This window comes from Clytia hemisphaerica, unplaced genomic scaffold (genome assembly GCF_902728285.1).
Source record: "Clytia hemisphaerica strain Z4C2 unplaced genomic scaffold, Clytia hemisphaerica genome assembly, whole genome shotgun sequence".
NCBI lineage: Eukaryota > Metazoa > Cnidaria > Hydrozoa > Leptothecata > Clytiidae > Clytia > Clytia hemisphaerica.
Window position 1 is genome coordinate 101,943 of NW_027103967.1, and position 20,891 is coordinate 122,833.

The 20,891-nt window shown below is 38.3% G+C and overlaps 1 protein-coding gene across 1 annotated transcript in view; it reads right to left on the reverse strand.

Moving 5' to 3' along the window:
* The window catches only part of LOC136810367 (titin-like), a 66,733-nt gene that overhangs the window by 22,689 nt on the left and 23,153 nt on the right, over positions 1 to 20,891 (reverse strand). The window contains 14 exon segments of the mRNA XM_067066919.1: positions 127 to 319; positions 795 to 1,237; positions 1,691 to 1,943; positions 2,443 to 2,832; positions 3,083 to 3,354; positions 3,767 to 3,907; positions 4,330 to 4,551; positions 4,785 to 5,047; positions 6,103 to 6,246; positions 6,718 to 6,910; positions 7,312 to 14,440; positions 14,839 to 16,661; positions 17,673 to 17,804; positions 18,342 to 18,441. Of these exon segments, the coding sequence (XP_066923020.1) occupies positions 127 to 319; positions 795 to 1,237; positions 1,691 to 1,943; positions 2,443 to 2,832; positions 3,083 to 3,354; positions 3,767 to 3,907; positions 4,330 to 4,551; positions 4,785 to 5,047; positions 6,103 to 6,246; positions 6,718 to 6,910; positions 7,312 to 14,440; positions 14,839 to 16,661; positions 17,673 to 17,804; positions 18,342 to 18,441 (11,698 nt within the window).

Consider the following 20,891-nt stretch of genomic DNA (forward strand, 5'->3'; position numbering starts at 1 on the left):
TTCATGTAGAATACTAAGTTTAGAAGACTTGAAAGTTCCAAAATGTAAGGTCTATACTTATATAGAAAAGATAAATTGTTATTGTAATGAGGAAAGTGTAAGTTAATACTAAAATCCTAAAATTACCTGCTGTGACTCCTTTAGTAGACACGTAAGGCGTCCAAATATCATTTTCGACCGTGGACACATTGGCTGGATTGTCATACAATTGTTTGATTTTATCAGCATCCGAATGTGGTGTGACCATGTGTAATGTGATTTGATATTCTGTGCGTTCAACCAGATTGCGAACTTCATAAATAACAGTGTCAGCAGGCACCTGAAGAAGAAGGAGAAAGTTTTACCTTGTATCAAGGGTGTGACAGAGATACTTGGATTGGAGTCATTTCTTGACTTCAAGATAATCTTATCAAAAAAAAACTTTAAGGAAATAATCCATGTAGGGCAATGCTACTAATCAAGGCTACAAATTTTTGAAGGGTGCGGCCTAACTTAAAAAAGCTAGGTCAAAGTTTCAATTTAGGGCGCGCGTGTTTTAGGCATAACCTATAGTTTCGTATACATTCGGTGGTTTTACATAATTCCATCTGTCCAATTGCTAATTACCATGACTTTAGCTATCGGAAAATTTGCAGAAAACCGAAAAACTGAAGCTTTTTGTAGCTGAATGTCCTGCTGGGATGGGATGGGTGCGAGGCCTCACTCCACATCCGTACAATCTCCAGTAACCCGGAAAAAAAGACTTTAATGGAAGGCTTTCCAAGGCTTTAGTTAAAAATGGATTTATACTTTACCTCGTAAACTCGAGGTACAATTTCCAGCGGTTGTAAACTGTTAGATACGATATATTTCTTGTTGCCTTTAGATGATTTCCCGCCTTTGACACTCCTCGGAGTTCCACCATCTTGGATAGCCGAGTCCTGAGTACTGGTCAAATCCATGGGCGGCGGAGAAGGACCACTGATAGCGAGAAGATATTTCGAAACTTTGACTCCACGAACGATCGGCTCGTTCCAGGCTAATTTCAACGATTTTGTTGTGCCACCGATTATGCTGAATTCTGTCGGCGTGATCGGGGGATGTCCGGTACGGAAAGTATTGACCGGACCTTGTTCTTTGCACAGATATGGGTCGTGGGGATCCCAAGCGTCGCGTTGGTTTTGATGTTTGGCTCGAGCTTCAACGATGATGTCATAGTCAGTACCAGGCTTCAAGTCGGAGATAAACATTCGAGTACCTAATGATTGATGTTGATTGGGAACGAAAGATTGAATATTACAAAAATGCAATTTAATTCACGAAAAGTGTATCATGTATCGACCGAAATGTTGACCTGCAGTTGGCCCGGATCATGGATATTCCACCTGGGAATTCGATAGAAACCATAAGCTAATCTATTTCGTCTTATCTAATGGAATTTTGAAATATATAATAATTATGACTTTCTGGAAAAGAAACTAAAACAAAGGAATTGCTGACAATGAAAGGTTCAGGTTCAGTAAAAAGGATCATCCAAAAAAGCAACTGTATAATAATAAGCTCTTTAATAAGAGTATAATAAGTAGGAGTATAATAATCGGAAAGTGAGCTGAAAGTTGTCAGTTAACATTAACAATTAGAAAAGTCAAGGTGAAAAGTGGGCCTTTTAAAGCAAAGCTAGAACGTTAATCGAAAAACAAAGAACTGGAACCTTTCGTTTCTTTCTGCTTAGCAGTCGCCATGCTTTCACCACGTTTCCAGTACATTACACAAAAGACTTCCGGACGTACCAGAATCAATCCGGTCGTATTCCGGATATTCTTTGGCAATGAGAAATTCCACATTAGTTGAACAGATTTTCCCAACACATCGCTGACATCAACATGGTCGGGAGGGACAACCAGGTTGTTGTAATTGACACCCAATGTAGGACCTGGTTTACACGAACTGTATTGCTCCAATACCTAAAAAGATTGATAAAATTTTATAAAATGAAAATTTGAGTAAAGTTAATTATTCGGTCAACTTTGGTTTGTATTGTAGATACATCAAAGTAGTAGTTCAAAGATCTAAGAATGTTGGCTAAAATTCGAAATGGCTAAAACGACACAATATTTGGAGTGTTATTTTGTTCAGTACGTGGGAGGAAGTGGAAACGAGAGATGCGAGTAAGAAGACCGTTAACAATTGTGCATGATCAGTCTAGTAATGATTCTTGAAATTAAACAATTCAAGATATGCACCACTTCAATGTCTTCTGACATTACATCATGGACCCAATAGCTGATTGGTTGCAAGTGACGTAAAATTCGTCAATACGTCACTTTCAACCAATCAGCTGTGTGGTTTCCGGAAGTCATATTATGAACTAACTTGATGGCAAACTCTCTAGTGTGATGGTAAAGACCATCCCATTCATGTAAAATCAAACAGAAATGAAGGAAATGAGAAATAAAAAATCACCTTGTGGCCATTACGTTGTCCTTTGACTGTTTGCATGAAGTTGACTAGCTCGTCTCCACCTGAGAAAGTTGACTGTGTTCTCTGTCCACTATCGAAAGACTTGGTAAAAGCGTGTTTCGATTTGGCGGGTGGGCGTGACGGGGCGTGTGGTTCATCATAAGATTCATCATAAGAAATAACGTCATCATCTTCAGAATTATAAGTGCTGTCGTATGCTGATGTTTCATCATAGTCACGTGTTTGCCTCTGTTTACCAACTGGATGTTCAGTCAGAGCTATCAAGCTGATTTTGTAATCGAGACCAGGGTGTAGATCAGTGATGATAGTGGAGAGTGAATCTGCCGGTAGCCGATCACCGTATATCATTTTGTTGATTTGAATGTAATAGCCCTGGAGAAGAAGTGTGAAGTAAAAAGATATTAACACCGAAAGGTCGGAGTTGACATATAATTGAAAAATATTGAAAAAAGCGATTGCAATGACCTCAAAAGAAGGCATGCATTGATTATAGACAGCCAAGTTTCTGCCCACTTTATCCATAATTAGAATAAGCAACGTCTAACGTTACATGTTGGTTATATGTATCGGTATTGGAACAACGTTTTTTTAAGGGCGAGTTTGTCGAAGATTATGAACTTACTGAGAGAGCTGCTGAGCTGTATTCTCGAGCTCGTTCCCAAGCCAATTCAATACCAAAAGTATTGATCGACTTGATGAAAGGCTTCGGTGATTTAGGTGGTGAGACGGGCGCACAACGTATCTGTTGTGAAGGAAGAGAGCTGCATCCGCAGGTAACCTTGCGATCATCTTTTTGGAAGGGTTTAGGTTCGCAGTAAGAAGCGACGGAAATGTTGTACTCTTGACCAACTGCACAGTTACCAATCTCGTAGCCAACATAATCTTGCTCATTTGCTGAGATAAAGGAAATAAGTATGGTCAATTTTACATCATCAAAATTGAATCAAAAGATTCGTCAATTGTGTACTTCTTAAAAGATTTTCTCAAAGTAATTCGCAAGAATTGAATTTGAAGAATCCACCGAATCTTTGATTATCAATTGTAAATCATTCCGAGCTTCCGAGGTTGTAGATTTGGATCATTTATAAGGATTCATTACTTGAAAAATCTATTTGAAGAGAGATTCGTAAAGAAATTTAGAATGACTAGAGCTTTGGGCTGACATTCTAACAAAATTAGACAAAATTAGACAAAATTAGACATGATAGAAAGCTAATAATTGTCGTTCATACGGGCGGTTTGAAAGCTAAAGTTCTAAACAATAAATCAGAGTCTCTTTCTTTTAATTTGACAAATTTGGACATACCATCAGCTTCGCATTTTCCATACAATTCACCATCAACACGTGCTAAGTAACAACTAATCTTTGAAGGCTTCTCATTGTTCTTTTGTTGTTGTGGAGGATTGTTATTGTTTTCGTCTTGGTCCTCGTCATCTGATTGGTGATCTGAAAAAGGAGACGAAGAGTTGATTTTTAATTTACATTTTTTTAAAGGGTAACATTAAGTTTCGACAGTAAAAAGATATATTTACAGCAAGCAATACACGACTGATTTGTGATCTAAGAATAGTTGTAAATGAAGAATTGTCTTATGATTCAGATCGGATGCATAAAATTTCGCCAAGTAAGTTTTCATTTAAAGAAAACATATCTTATTAATAATTACTGTATTCATGATATTCACTATTGTAATGTCTTCTGACATTACATCACCAACCCAACAGCTGATTGGTTGTAAGTAACGTAAAATCAGTCAATACGTTATTTTCAACCAAGATGTTGGGTCCGTGGAAGACATTGCAATGGTGCATATCATGAATAGCACGTTTTATAAACGAATTCAGTCAAACAAAAGTTTTTCTCCTTACCTGTGATCTCAACTTGAGTAAGTATTTCCTGTTTTTGTTCATCAGACATCGCTGGAACCTGCCACGTCAGTAAAATCACTCCCAACTGGTTCGTGTCAACTTGGAACACTTCATCAACACGGTGTGGCATGGCGGGACATTTGATCTTAAGGGTGCGCGATGGGCGGCTATTTCCGATGCTATGTTTAGATAGCGCGATGAGCGAAAATATGTTGGTTGTACCTTGGAAACAAATGGTAGAGATATTTAAATATTTGTTTCGACTAGAGTTCACTTTTCTTTTTGATTCTAGAATGCATTATTCCGAGATAAAATAAATCAATGTGGACCATAACTTTTGAGGAGGTAATTATCCTTATCTACTGAAGGATAGACACGAACAAATCTTGGAGAAAGTTGATAGAATTGAAGGGTGAATTTGAGAGATGCATTCGAGGTTTATTTAAGAAAATTACCTGGCTCCAAATTCGTAATGGTTGCAGTCAGCACGTCAGGCGTAAAAATTGATCCGCTCGGTTCACCATTATGGATGAGTTGATATCCACACAGGAAAGCATCACCGTAACTGGTGACTGCATCCCAAGAAAAGGTCACTTCCCGGTCACCGAGTTTCTCGATACGGAGTACCGGACGTGAAGGTGGTCCGGGCATGGTAAATTGGATGTGTCCGAAAGTTAAACGCTGTCCGTTACGATCACGACGTCCAAGAACACAAATTCTAAGAAAAAGGAAATTGTATTAAGAAGGTTTCTCAAGATTTAACAATTTGAGAGCAATGATGGGAAGAAGCCGTTGTACAGGCTTGGAAATGAAAAAAAAAAAAAAAAAATAGGTAGGAGGTTTTGTGCTTTTACGATGACGTTAGATGGTGCTGTCTATGCCCCAGGCGTAAAAGAACCTTTAAAGTTTCCGAAATATTTTTATTTTGTACTTCAAACTTGAAAAAAACATTCAAGATTCTTACGAAAGGGCGTTGAACATTACAAAAAGGATCAAAACTCTCCATACGCAAGACTGTGAAATCTCTATAACTCGAACACACAGGGGGCACAAATCTGTCCGAATTATGGAAGTTCGAGTTATGGTGACTCAATTAAAGTTGAGTGTACACATTTTTCTACCATGTGGAAACTGTCTTCGTGATTACATTTATTCAGAATGAGAGTAGTTTCCACATAGTGCACTGTCATGGTGGGTTTATGATCTACCATTTTATAACTATTGCTATAGTAACCAACATTATAGCCATCTTATTCGGCATTTAATTATATGATGCTTAGTGAATGAATTTGAAAACACTTCTATGTTTGGGCTGGCAGAGTGAAGAGCTTGCAAAAATTAACGATCGTATCGAGGAAGAATGTGGACGTATTGGTTTTGTACGGGAACGAGGAACGTTGCCCATGAGTCGATTGAGAGATGGCCTTTGTATTGAGCTACGAGGAAGCTACAGGCATCTCTCGACATTCTAAGTCGATTGGTCGTTCAATGATCTCGAAGGCAGAAACATTGTATTTGAATACATTTTCAATCGCTTATCGTTATGTTCTAATTATTGAAGAAGTCAACCACGGATTTGTCACTAACTACATCTAGTGTCAGTTTATGTTTGTGCCCTGAATTCTACAATGCCCAAAAGGCTCTCCCCTTCTTCCAGCGTTGGGTTCCAGATTCGATCCCGAATACAAATTCATTGTTATTCAAGAGACAATCCCCGTTCTCCCCGTGACAGCACTTTCTTCATCGTGCTGGTAAAAGTGAAAGAATTTTTACCTGTATGTGTATCGTGCTTTCAACCCTTTGATATCCATGATTTTACCGTAAGTATCCCAACAATGCTGAACACACAATTCCTTCATCTTCTCACGGTTTGTCATCGGCCAGGATTCCGGCAACGGGCTGTTGTGGAATTTGTAACTGCGAAAAGAATGGATGGATGATTATTATCAAAGTTAGCAGTGAAATATCTATGAAAATTAATTCAAAAACATACGGTAAAAAGTAAAGGTTCGCACAAAAAGCCGCCGCCAGACAAACTCTCAAATTGGAGAGGTCTTAGTAAGGTTTTCGTTAGTCTACGCAAAAGACTAGGATTTTCAGGGAGTTTTACTCTCGAAACAAAAGAAGATATGACGTAGCCTAGTTTTTGTTTTTGCAAAAGAAAATAATGCATTTGTTACAATTTGTCACTTGGCTTCTGTTTAAAGGTTTTATGTCGGCAGAAGTGTTCCCATTCCATATCAGGCACATGTTTTATATCAAGACAGTGTCTACCTATTGTTATACTGTCCGTATCAATCCAATATCGAAAAGCTTTGATGAGTAAGCAAACGATATCACTCTTATTTAAAAACAAAACCTTTAAGTCATCACGAAAAAAGATTGTACCTCTTATGGCTGTTGATGTTTGGTCCAAACTTTGTACCTAGTACTAACACACTGTACCATACACGGAAGCCTGAGTTCAAGGTGGATGGGGTCCAATCCCATTGTAAACGAAGTTTGTTATTGTCCGTTGAACGAACACTGATGTCCAAACCTTGTGAAAGCTTGTTACGGCTGCTACGTTTCATGTTTTGAGCTATGAGAAAAAACAGGGCGCGTAAAAGGTGAATATCTATATCTTTATTTCGTGACATCAACAATATATTACAATTTGCAAATCTACCTTTGGGAATTTATAGCCGGAGAAAAACTATAATAATTGCACCGAAGTCGTTTCAGTCTTTTTTCTACCATGTGAAAACCATTTAAGCGTATTTTGAATTACCAGTGGTTTCCTCATTATAACAAAATGAGTACACACTCAGAGCGAATGGACTTCAACTTTAACAGAACTATCGATCGTAAACGCAAGCTTTAAACGTCTAAACGTGATGTCAGGACTAAGAAAGAATTCTACTATCAAAAGCAAAACTTTGGCTAAATTTCAGCAATTCAGAACAAATAAAGGTAGGAAAGAAAGAAATTTACACCACTAACCTGAGATATTTCTTCCAGCAGACAAATTTGCCAAACCCTCATCATCAGACCGTGGTGAGGTGACCGTCAGTTCTTCAACATCAATCTTACTGACTTTCAATTTCTTCATTTGTTTGAAAGTATTTGCTTCCTCTTCAGTAGCTTTGTGTATCTTTGCAATCGTTGGGATGTCTGGCAACACCTTGCGACCTGTTCCGGATGAAGTGAGTTTAACAGCGGGCGTGGAAGTTACCGGATCTGCCGATGGTGGTGTTTGAGTGTCATCAGCATCATTAGCAACTTCATCAATAGTATTCTCCAGAGCCTCATCAGCAATGTTGTGGGTGATTTTATCAGCAGCAGATTTAGCCAGGAGGTCAGTTTTCAATTTCTCAATCTCCTTTTGATGTTCCTGGTCTTTTTCTTTCTCTTTGACTTGGTGTTCTTTCAAAACATCCGTTCGGTATCGCATCTCCTCCAGTTCTTGTTGATGTCTCTTCTCCTCTTCTTTTTGCTTCTCCTGCAACCGAGAGAGGCGTGCGCGTTCAGCTTCCAGTTCTAATTTCAAGCGCTCGTTTTTCAACTCTTCTTGTTGTAGCATCAAGATCTCGCGTTCTTTACGAATACGTGTCTCCTCAATCATATACGTAGACTGGCGTTCCTTTTCTTTCTCCAATAACTGCAACTCAAGATCTTTCAAATCACGTTTCGCCACGACTGCAATTGGCTCTTCCTTGGGTGTTGGAGTCATCTCGCGGTTCGAAGCGATGACTTCAACTTGACAATTATCCATCGTGTTATTTAATACCATCTCTTCTTCAAGCTCGCTTGTCATGGTGTCAGTCAAATGTGTAGGAATAGTTTCTTTTGTGAAAGAGTCGTCTTTATGGTCAGATGCACCGTCATCAAGAGGTGGAGTTATTCTAACCCCGACATGATCATCTTCCACATCAGCGTCAGCGACATCATCATCGTGACATTCGGTTTCACCAGTATCAACCACCTCAGAAGTCTCATTTTGCACAGCGTCTTTACTTTCCTCAGAAACTGAAGCATCGGCTTGTGGGATATCTTTCATTTCTTCAGATTCAACAACGCGTTTCTCAGTAACCTCAGATTTGCTGTCATCAGAATCAACAACTGTTTGTATTTCACCTTCTTTTTCTTCTTTCTTTTCAGTGACAATGTCAACTTTACCATCAACGACTTTCTCCCCTTCTACGCTCTCTTCATCATTCTTTGTTTCTGATTCAGCATCCAATTTTGCAACGAGATCCTCCATCTCACCAAAGACTTCTTTCTCAGAAACATCAACAGTATTTGAAACCAACTCGTCAGCTTTCACCAGCAAATCATTTTCATGCGCAACCAATTGTTCCATCTCAGTAAACACTTCCTTCTCAGAAGCATCGATAGCTTCTTGTGTAACCTCAACTGAAGCTTCAACAAGATCTTCCTCAAAGACCTCGGCAACCGCATCCACGCTTGACTTATTAGCAAGATGTTCTGCATTGGAATCAACAGATCGTTTCATAACGTATGCTTCAGGGTTGGCTTGGTAAGAGACAAACTCGTCAAAGATTTCTTTTTCGGCAGTATTTGATGCATTCTCACTGACATCGACGGCACTGGCTTGAATTTCTTCCTCGTATACTTCACTAACAGACTCTTTGCAGGCAATTTGTGCTAATCTTCTAGATGCAATCTCGATTTGAACAGGTTGAAGGCTCACATACTCATTGAAGATTTCCTTTTCAGCTTCATTGATTGTTTCAGTAGTAAGAACTGAACTTGCATTTATTGTCTCCTCTTCTAATACTTCCTTCAAAGACATTTCAACGACATTTTCTGTAAGTTCATTGGCTTTGGCATTTCGTTCTGCTTCCTCAACAGCAAGTCTCTGTTTCTCTGCTTCTTCTGCAGCAAGTCTTTGCTTTTCTGCTTCTTCTTCAGCAAGTCTTTGCTTTTCTGCTTCTTCAGCAGCAAACTTTTGCTTTTCTGCTTCTTCTTCAGCAAGTCTTTGCCTTTCTACTTCTTCAGCAGCAAGTATTTGCCTTTCTGCTTCTTCAGCAGCAAGTCTTTGCTTTTCTTCTTCTTCATCAGCAAGTCTTTGCTTTTCTGCCTCTTTAGCAACAAGTCTTTGCTCTTCTGCTTCTACTTCAGCAAGCCTTTGCTTTTCAGCTTCTTCAGCGGCAAGTCTTTGCTTTTCTGCTTCTTCAGCAGCAAGCCTTTGCTTTTCTGCTTCTTCAGCAGCAAGTCTTTGCCTTTCTGCTTCTTCAGCAGCAAGTCTTTGCTTTTCTTCTTCTTCGTCAGCAAGTCTTTGCTTTTCTGCCTCTTTAGCAACAAGTCTTAGCTTTTCTTCTTCAGCAGCAAGTCTTTGCTTTTCTGCTTCCTCTTCAGCAATTCTTAGCTTTTCTGCTTCTTCAGCAAGTCTTTCAGAAGCTTCTTCTTCGACTTTGTACACAAGTTCTTCGATTGTTTGGGAAACTTCTTCTGTTGGTTTGCTTTCATCAGAAGTTTCCTCTTCGACTTTGGATCCGAGGTCTTCGACGGTTTGTGAAACTTCTTCCGTTGGCTTGCTTTCTTCTGAAGTTTCCTCTTCGACTTTAGAGAAAAGTTCTTCGACTGTTTGGGAAAATTCTTCCGTTGGCTTACTTTCTTCAGAAGTTTCCTCTTCGACTTTGGTCACAAGTTCTTCGGTCGTTTGTGAAACCTCTTCAACTGTTTGAGAAACTTCTTCTGTTGGTTTGCTTTCTTCTGAAGTTCCCTCTTCGACTTTTGAGAGAAGTTCTTCGACTGTTAGTGAAACTTCTTCGTCTGCTTGAGGAACATCCTCATTTGGTTTGCTTTCTTCAAAAGTTTCATCCTCAACTTTGGCCACAAGTTCTTTGACTGTTTGTGACACTTCTTCCGTTGGCTTGCTTTCTTCTGAAGTTTCCTCTTCGTCTTTAGAGACAAGTTCTTCGACTGTTTGTGAAACATCTTCTGCTGGCTTGCTTTCTTCTGAAGTTTCCTCCTCGACTTTAGAGACAAGTTCTTCGACTGTTTGTGAAACTTCTTGCGTTGGCTTGCTTTCTTCTGAAGTTTCCTCTTCGATTTTCGAGACAAGTTCTTCGACTGTTTGTGAAACTTCTTCTGTTGGCTTGCTTTCTTCTGAAGTTTCCTCTTCGATTTTCGAGCCAAGTTCTTCGTCTGTTTGTAAAATTTCTTCTGTTGGCTTGCTTTCTTCTGAAGTTTCCTCTTCGACTTTAGAGACAAGTTCTTCGACTGTTTGTGAAACATCTTCTGTTGGCTCGCTTTCTTCTGAAGTTTCCTCTTCGATTTTAGAGACAAGTTCTTCGACTGTTTGTGAAATTTCTTGCATTGGCTTACTTTCCTCAGAAGTTTCCTCTTCGACTTTAGAGACAAGTTCTTCGACTGTTTGTGAAACTTCTTGCGTTGGCTTACTTTCCACAGAAGTTTCCTCTTCGACTTTAGAGACAAGTTCTTCGACTGTTTGTGAAACTTCTTGCGTTGGCTTACTTTCTTCAGAAGTTTCCTCTTCGACTTTAGAGACAAGTTCTTCGACTGTTTGTGAAATTTCTTCTGTTGGTTTGCTTTCTTCTGAAGTTTCCTCTTCGATTTTTGACACAAGTTCTTCCACTGTTTCTGAAACTTCTTCAGTTGGCTTGCTTTCCTCAGAAGTTTCCTCTTCGACTTTAGAGACAGGTTCTTTGACTGTTTGTGAAACTTCTTCTGTTGGTTTGTTTTCTTCTGAAGTTTCCTCTTCGATTTTTGACACAAGTTCTTCCACTGTTTCTGAAACTTCTTCAGTTGGCTTGCTTTCCTCAGAAGTTTCCTCTTCAACTTTAGAGACAAGTTCTTCGACTGTTTGTGAAACTTCTTGCGTTGGCTTACTTTCTTCAGAAGTTTCCTCTTCGACTTTAGAGACAAGTTCTTCGACTGTTTGTGAAACTTCTTCTGTTGGTTTGCTTTCTTCTGAAGTTTCCTCTTCGATTTTTGACACAAGTTCTTCCACTGTTTCTGAAACTTCTTCTGTTGGCTTGTTTTTCTCAGAAGTTTCCTCTTCGACTTTAGAGACAAGTTCTTCGACTGTTTGTGAAACTTCTTCTGTTGGTTTGCTTTCTTCTGGAGTTTCCTCTTCGATTTTTGACGCAAGTTCTTCCACTGTTTCTGAAACTTCTTCAGTTGGCTTGCTTTCCTCAGAAGTTTCCTCTTCGACTTTAGAGACAAGTTCTTCGACTGTTTGTGAAATTTCTTCTGTTGGTTTGTTTTCTTCTGAAGTTTCCTCTTCGATTTTTGACACAAGTTCTTCCACTGTTTCTGAAACTTCTTCAGTTGGCTTGCTTTCCTCAGAAGTTTCCTCTTCGACTTTAGAGACAAGTTCTTCGAATGTTTGTGAAACTTCTTGCGTTGGCTTGCTTTCTTCTGAAGTTTCCTCTTCGACTTTGGACACAAGTTCTTCGACTGTTTGTGAAATTTCTTCTGTTGGCTTGCTTTCTTCTGAAGTTTCCTCTTCGACTTTAGAGACAAATTCTTCGACTGTTTGTGAAACTTCTTCGGTTGGTTTGCTTTCCTCAGATGTTTCTTCTTCGACTTTGGACACAAGTTCTTCGACTGTTTGTGAAACTTCTTGCGTTGGCTTACTTTCTTCAGAAGTTTCCTCTTCGACTTTGGACACAAGTTCTTCGACAGTTTGTGAAATTTCTTCTGTTGGTTTGCTTTCCTCAGAAATTTTGGCTTCCATACTGGAATCAACTTCTTCAACAGTTTGAGAAACTTCTTTACTTGTTTGATGAACATCCTCAATTGGTTTGCTTTCTTCAGAAATTTCAGCTTCCATTCTGGAATCAAGTTCTTCGACTTTTTGAGAGACATTAACCTTAGTATCGGTTTCTTCAACATGAATACCATTATTTGAAGGCGTATTTTCTCCTTGGTTTTCTTGCTCTAATGAGTCCTCGACTTTTAAAAAGAGGTCTTCTAAAACTTCGTTCACCGTTGAATCTAGAGAAGCCCTTTCTTTCTCAGCTTCTTCTGCAGCAAGTCTTTGCTTTTCTGCTTTCTCTTCAGCAAGTCTTTGCTTTTCTGCTTCTTGCTCAGCAAGTCTTCGCTTTTCTGCTTCTTCTTCGGCGCATCTCTGCTTTTCTGCTTCTTCAGCAGCAATTCTTTGCTTTTCTGCTTCTTCTTTAGCGAGTCTTAGCTTTTCTGTTTCCTCTTCAGCGAGTCTTTGCTTTTCTGCTTCTTCTTCAGCAAGTCTTTGCTTTTCTGCTTCTTCTGCAGCAAGTCTTTCCTTTTCTGCTTCTTCTTCAGCAAGTCTTTGCTTTTCTGCTTCTTCTGCAGCAATTCTTTGCTTTTCTGCTTCTTCTTCAGCGAGTCTTTGCTTTTCTGCTTCTTCAGCAACTCTTTGCTTTTCTGCTTCTTCTTCGGCAAGTCTTTGCTTTTCTACCTCTTCTTCAGCGATCCTTTGGTTTTCAGCCTCTTCAACTTCTTGAATTTTGTTTTCTGCAGCACAGAGACATTCTGAAACAACTTCTTTAGCAATATCATGAAGTTGATCCTTGTACTTTTTCTCTTCAGCAAGTTTTAGCTTTTCAGCTTCTTCTGCATCAAGTCTCTGTTTTACTGCTTCTTCATCAGCAAGTCTTTGCCTTTCTGCTTCCTCTTCAGCAAGTCTTTGCTTTTCCGCTTCCTCTTCAGCAAGTCTTTGTTTTTCTGCTTCTTCAGCAGCAATTCTTTGCTTTTCTGTATCTTCTTCAGCAAGTCTTTGTTTTTCTGCTTCCTCTGCAGCAAGTCTTTGTTTTTCTGCTTCTTCTGCAGCAATTATTTGCTCTTCTGCTTCTTCTTCAGCAAGTCTTTGTTTTTCTGCTTCTTCTGCAGCAAGTTTTTGCTTCTCAGCTTCTTCTTCAACAAGTCTTTGCTTTTCTGCTTCTTCAGCAAGTCTTTGCTTTTCCGCTTCCTCTTCAGCGAGTCTTTGCTTTTCTGCTTCCTCTTCAGCGGTTCTTTGCTTCTCAGCTTCTTCTTCTTCAGCAAGTCTTTGCTTTTCTGCTTCCTCTTCAGCGATTCTTTGCTTTTCTGCTTCTTCTTCAGCAAGTCTTTGTTTTTCTGCTTCTTCTGCAGCAAGTCTTTGCTTCTCAGTTTCTTCTTCTTTAAGTCTTTGCTTTTCTGCTTCTTCAGCAAGTCTTCGCTTTTCTGCTTCTTCAGCAAGTCTTCGCTTTTCTGCTTCTTCAGCTACGAGTCTTTGCTTTTCTGCTTCTTCAGCGAGTCTTTGCTTTTCTGCTTCTTCAGCAGCAAGTCTTTGATTTTCTGCTTCCTCTTCAGCAAGTCTTTGCTTTTCTGCTTCCTCTTCAGCAAGTCTTTGCTTTTCTGCTTCCTCTTTCTCCAATAATTCTTGAAGCAGTTCTTCTCTAGCCTTTTCAGCAGCTTGTTGAATTTGCAGTTGAATTAATTCCTTCTGTCTTTCATCTTCTTCCAAACGTTGTTTTATCATTACTTCAGCTTCCTCTAGCCTCTTTTCCAAATCATCAGCCTCTTTCTTCTTCCATTCTTCATATTTCTGTTTGTCTTTCTGAATCTTATCATTTTCTTCAGCGATTCTTTCTTCAAGGACTTTCTCTCTGTTGTTAAGCTGAGACTCTCTCGCTTTCAGTTCTATTTCGATCAGTTTGAGTTTCTCTTCTTCTTTCATACGTCGGGCTTCCTCTTCCATCGCTAACTTCTGTAGCTCGGCTTCTTGCAGTTTCATGGAGAGCTCTGATTCGCACCTTTGTATTTCATCTTCTTTATCCCTCAACTCATCCTCTTTCTTTTGAAGTTCATGTCTCTTTTCTTCGTCAGCTTTTTCATTGTCCTTTTGTATAGATTTCAACTTTTCTTCTTTCAATGCAAGCTCACGACGAGCGTATTCGTTCTGTTTGTCTTGTAACTCTTTCTGTTTGTTCCTAATTTCTTCGATAGCTTGCCTTCTTTGCAGCTCTTGTAACCGATCTTGTTCTTTGGCAAGCTTCTCAGCTTCCTTTTCACGCAGCTGTCTCTCTTTTTGTTCTAGAGTTGTTTCCAGACGTTCAAGATCGTTCTCCCGTCTCTCGATCTCTTCCAAGAGTTGTTGTTCTTCTCTGAAATGTAACGTCTTTTCGCGTTCGTCAAGCTCCTATGGTGAAAGAAAAAGTAAAACAGACGGTTCATTCTTTTGCCGAGTCGAAAAGATAGCTCGTTTCTTTTTATTGGGGTTTTCCTGCTCAAAACCACAAAGAAAAATACAACAAAATTAAAAACACTGTGTAAGTGCATAAAGAATGGAGAAAATTCACGATACTCAAGAAAGAGTACAAATATTAAAAGGCTCTATTTCATTGAAATACTTCTTTCCAAATGGAAAAGAATCAATCTCACCAATTTAGCTCAATCAAGATCAACTACCATGATTTCTTAACTTATTGATGGCGTTCTCTAACGAACTCTTGAATACTACTGGGGTATTATCAAGATTCTGTTCTTCTACAGACTACTATCCTTTATTAATTGAAAAAAATACAGAAGGCCTTTTACCTTTTCCTTTTCTTCCAAGTCATGGAGGCGTTTCATTTCTTCTTCTTTATGGATGCTCATTTCTCGTTCCAATAACATCATCTCCTTCTGTTCAATCTCCTGTAACTTTTGTTGCATTTCAGCTAAACGTTGATCCTTCCCAGATAATAACACTTCTTTAACAGCGTTCCTGACAACACCGTCGATAACACCTTTAGCAACAATCTCGTAGTTTGGATCCGATTCTTCTTCTTTCATTGAATCAGACTCGTGGAAGGATACAGATCTTTGTGGTTTGATGTCACTTCCTTCCTGACTATCGTTGTAAACGACAACTGTGCTTGGGCGTTTGTTCCACAATGGTAGTTCTTTCTCAGACTCTGTTTCCTCGTCAATGGTCTCCTGGTCATAAAGTTTCTTCGCGGGAGCAATGATACCTAGGTGTGTCACATCCTCAAACGTGATATGATGCGCTTCTAATGCTTCTACAAACTCTTTGTTATCGATTTCAGATCCAGCTGTAGATTTTACTGAAATAACTTCTGGTGGTATGGCTTTTGCGACTTGTTCGTTTGAATTGACTAGCGGTTGGGATTCTATAACCTTTTCCTCGACAGCAGCTGGAGAAGGTTCGGTTTCTATTTGTGGTTGTTGCTCCTTCTCTTCTCCTGGATCTTCAGCAACATGTGGCTTTTCTTCTTCGTCGTCGTGTTGTGGTTGTTCTTGTGTTTCTTTTACTAATGAAGATTCTTCTTCTTTATTTTCTTCCACTTCTTCTTTTTGCTCGTTATGCTCCTCACCAGCTGGTATTTGATCAGCTTCAAATGTATGATGATCACTGTCTTCTGTAGAAACTCCTACTTGAGGCTTTTCTTCGGATTTAGCCTCTTCAGTAACCACTCCAATCGTTTCAGAAGCTGCTTGTTGTATTTCTTTAACAGTTTCCTCGGTTTCGGCTTCAGGCTGTTCACGTACTTCAACTTCTTCTGGTTTATCTGGAATCTCCTGCGACTTGCCAATTGATTCGTCAGATTCGACAACGTTATCTTGAGTTTCTTCAGCTTCGGCAGTTAGAGTTTCGGTAATGGCCTCAACAGGTTTTTCTTCAGATTGCTCAATATCTTTACGTCCTGATTCTTCTAAATCTGAAGTTTCTTTAGAATCACTGGCTACAATAGATTTAGTTTCGGTTGCAGCTTCCTGGTCCTCTTGTTCGACCTTTCCAGTGGGAGTATCTTCTTCTGGTGTTTCTTGAACCTGTTTTGTTTCATCCACTGATTCGCTGTTCTTTCCAATAGGCCCTGATATGGAAACCCCTTTCTCGTCAACAGTAGATTCTATTGGTAATTCAGTAGATGTTTCTTCTAGATTCGGTGTTCCTTGTGACTGCACCTCTTCTCTTGATTTCAATTCTTCTTCTTCCTTCTGAATCTGCGATAAATCTTCCAATGATTTACTGACGAGTTTAGAAGTTAGATCTTTAGAAATGTTTTCAAACTGTTCCTGGAGTGCTTGTTCAGATTGAGATTTGTCTGGTACATCTTCACACATTGAATCCTGTGGAAGTTCTTCGTTCACATCAGAAGTAGAGTGTTCATGAACATCTGTTATGGTTACAGCATCATCATCGTGATAAGTCGAATTCTCCGATTCAGCGATTGTATCTAAAGTTGATATGCGACTGACTTGGGAAGTGCGTCCACAGACAGGTGGAGGTAGACTGGGCACACTCTCTTGAATCAGTAGTATCTCTTCAGTTTCGAGTTGTTTGTAGGATTCACCTTGAAGAATTTTCGCAGTACAAGAGATTTCTTCTGATGGTTGGATTTGGGATAGCAACGAATCTGAGAAATGAAAATTGAAAAGAATTCAGAATATGAAAAGCATATATTGTTAAGAGGAGCTAAATTGTACGTGAACAATGTTTCAAATGTCTATGAACTTAAAAATATTTACAATTAAAAAATATCTGTAGTTACTTGTAGGACATAGAGGAACGTAGATATCACAATTTTTCAAACACTAAAATACACACTGTATACAGATTCCCCACGAAGTATAATTTTCCCTGTTTTAAAGCTGGACACTATATCATGTTGTTTTACATTTTCTTCTTAAGTTAAAAATATTCGAACCACGTTTTACCAACCAGAAATAAAGCAACACGGTGGACAATTTTTCTAAAAAACTAGATACACCGTTATTATTACGGAAACCCGATCTAGCCAAGAAGTTAAAGATCAGTGAAGTTACGCGAAACCTAATCCAGTCGTGAAGTTAAAGACCAGTGAAGGGAAACATGGCGTCCGAGTTTTCTATAAGACTAGATGCACCGTTATTACGGAAAACCGATCCAGTCAAGAAATTAAAGATCTACGGGAACCTAATCCAGTCAAGAAGTTAGAGATCAGTTAAGGGTACGGGAGACCTAATCCAGTCAAGAAGTTATAGAGATCAGTTAAGGGTACGGGAAACCTGATCCATTCAAGAGATTAAAGATCACTGAGGGAAAGATGGCGGACAATAAAACGTTATTAGGGAAAGCCAATCCAGTCGATAAGTGAAAGATCAGTGAAGTTACAGGAAACCTAATCCAGTCAAGGAATTAAAGATCAGCGAGGGGTATGGGAAACCTAATTCAGTCAAGAAATTAAAGATCAGTGAGGGATATGGGAAACCTGATCCAGTCAAGAAATTAAAGATCAGTGAGGGGTATGGGAAACCTAATCCAGTCAAGAAATCAAAGATCAGTGAGGGGTATGGGAAACCTAATTCAGTCAAGAAATTAAAGATCAGTGAGGGATATGGGAAACCTGATCCAGTCAAGAAGTTAAAGATCAGCGAAGGGTACATACCAGGTAAATCTCGGTTGTCAGCGAGTGAGATATTTTGCTGTGTTTCTTCTTTGTACAAATCGCCAGAATATGTTAATGTTGATTTGTTGAATGGAACAGTGAAGAATAAAGTGTTCGAGGAAACTGTCTCTTCTGCAAGGAAAAGAAAAAAAGAAGATTTTCAAAATTTTAAGTTAAAACTGATTCACACGGCTTCACTGTTCAAACCGTTTCTTCGGTTTTTCTAAGAGATTCGAATCCACGTATTGACAGATCAATTGAACTAACATTATTCATTGACTTCCAAGCCCGAAGGTCTAGAATTATCAAGACTCCTGGATGGGAAATGAAGCCACTTATTTCCCATCCAGAACGCCCGCGCGTAGTTTTTACACAAACGCCGGATTGAAAGTAAAATCTATTGCTAGATTTCAAAAAATGCAGTCCTCAAAAACAAAGGAACCGCTATAAACAATCCTTCGTCATGATTACGGCGCGTTCTAGGCGCGTTCTGGATGGTTCTTGCCTGAGAATAATAGCTGGAGATTCTACTCTAGCCCTTCGGGCCTTTTAATCTACGTAGTCTTATTGTATAAAATCACGCTATATCTCGCTACAATGCAATAACTTGAAAAAATAAGCGTATGTAAAGCAACCTTATAGTATACCAGTAAACGATGTTAATCTTACCTTCAATGTGAGCGTGGACAGATATTTTGTAAAGTTTGTCGAGTTGCAAATTTTTGAGTTGAACAGTACAATATTCTTCGATACTTTGTTGTGGTCTTATCTGAAAAAATAATTCAAACAAAGATTGTAAAAATATGATTTTGCGGATGCAGGCCAAGCGGAAGCGGGGAGGCTAGGGAGGCTTCAGTCTCTCCACTTTTGAGCAAATGAGAATTTTTTTCTCAAATTTTATCTAATTTTGAGCCCTCAGCCTCCCCATTTTTATGGTTGTTCCACCGGGCCTGTGATTCATTTTCAACTCTTCAAATGTAATAGACGTGTAATAAGATATCGAGCGTTACTTGAATTTAAGTTATGTCTTTTTTGAGAAATTGGCTAAACAGCTATTTTTATATTATAAGTGATGGCGTCATAAACACAAAATTGGAAATCTTAGGAACCACTCAACAAAACTTAATGAAATTTTCACCAGAAAACATACAGTATTGGAAACTTAATTTTCATCCAGTACCACTTCAGTTTGGGAAACTTTATTTCCAAACCTAAGCTTAAGCTACCGTTAATTAAGAATCTAGATTCTCAAATCCTTGACAAGAAATGTAGAATGAAAACTATAGAGTAGATTGTTATTATTTGTGATATTCAGATATAAAAGAGTTTCATAACCAAGAAAGAATGATATTTCTTCGTTTCGTTGTTTTGTTCGGGTGATATCTAATTAAAAATTTATGTTAATTTCGCAACAATCTCTCCTCACCGATAACTAAGTAAAGAAGAAATTGAAATGAACCAGAAGTGATAATATAGAGGGATACTAGGGTGAAAAAAGCGGAAAATAAAACCCTGTTAAGTTGACAGAACTGGTGGAAACTCCACGTACTAAAAAATCACCTAAAAATCTGTCCGGTGAAAAAAATCACACTCCGATCAGAAAAGTTCTCTTGTGTAAAAGGAGAAAGTAAAAGGATTTCTGGGCTCAACTAGTATAAATAAAAATGGTCATAATAATGAATTTGAAGTCCCAAGTTTTAAAGCAATCCGTTCTACGTCTCCATTTGTAATTTGGGATGGGGCTTATTCAACTCTTCTAGATTTGACCTCAAAGAATAAAAAATGAATCCTGGATTACTAAGTCTGAAAGTTACAATTCGAATATTTCCAATATGCTGAGAAAAAAAATGTCGAAGGTTAGAAAGATACGATTTTCCTTCCTTTTAATTTCGATTGAAAATGAAGAAAAAGTTTGAAAAAGAAAAAGAAAAGATCAGTCAGGTCTGAAAAAAAGATAGTCGCTATTAGGATAAAAATTAGCAACTTTGTGATATTTCAAAAAGAAGACTTCGATTATAAGAATAAATTAAGGTAAGAATCTATTCTTGTCATCTTAATACTTTTTCAACCTTTATCTCTCGGGTTATGTTATTCTGGTCATGAAACTAATTTTTATTTCCTGGAAAATTTGTCATCATGATGAATAGTAAAATTCCCCAATTTGAAAGAAGAGCAAATTGCCAATACACGCTTTTTTATTATTAGAACCCAGTTTATAAGAACATTTAGGCTGAAATTCGTCGAAAAATTAGGAACATCGTAAGAACATGCCCAGCCTCAGTTAGGAAAAAAATGAAAAGAAACTACAATTTTTCCTCTTTTCAAGCAGTTTTAACCGAACTTAGGGATGGATTTTCTAAAATCGAGAGTCAAATATTGTCCAAATTTTACCAATTCTAAGTGCTCTTTATTTTGCATGATATTGTCGATTCAGAGTAGTCTGAAAAATTAAGAACGCATTTAAGAACGTTTTAGGCTGAAAATTGCTAAAAGAAATAAGCACATCCAGGCTCAGCCAAATTTTGGGTGTTCTAATAAAAAAAGTGTATTGAATGGTATTTGGAAGATTTACGAGAAGCGTGTAGTAATGTTTTAAAACAAACAGCACTTAAAATCCTTCGAGTGTTGACGTTAACATTAAACATTGATGTTTAAAACAAACATGAGATTTGGTGTAACCTTTACATCGATTCATAAGTTCAGCTGTTTCGAAGAAAATAAAACGAAAGAAGATTTCGAAACTCATCTTAACACATAAGAAAGAAAAGCAAAATACAGTACGAAGTACCTACGCTGCACGCATCCCATCTGATATGTTTTGATATAGAGGATGCGTACACGTTTTTTTTATAAGAACAAACTATATAAGAACATAAGGCTTCGAGGCCCAAAAATTTTAGAACATACTAAGGCTTTGGAGACTTCAAAATGCTGTAAATAAAAACATTTTAAGAAAATTTTTAGGCTTGATGTATTGAGAATCATAAAGATCACCATGCATGAAATCTAAATACCTTCAGTGAAAGATAATATAAACAAGAATCTAGTCTAGCAAGCTAGACGACTAATTCAGACATAGTAGAAATTAAAGCAAAAAGTAATGGAGAGAACAAATTTTAACTAATCCCGTAACAATAATTGTATTATCATATAACGCTTATACTACTGTATTACACGCATTATAAATGACTCCAGTCCAACAAGAATCTCTTGACAAAC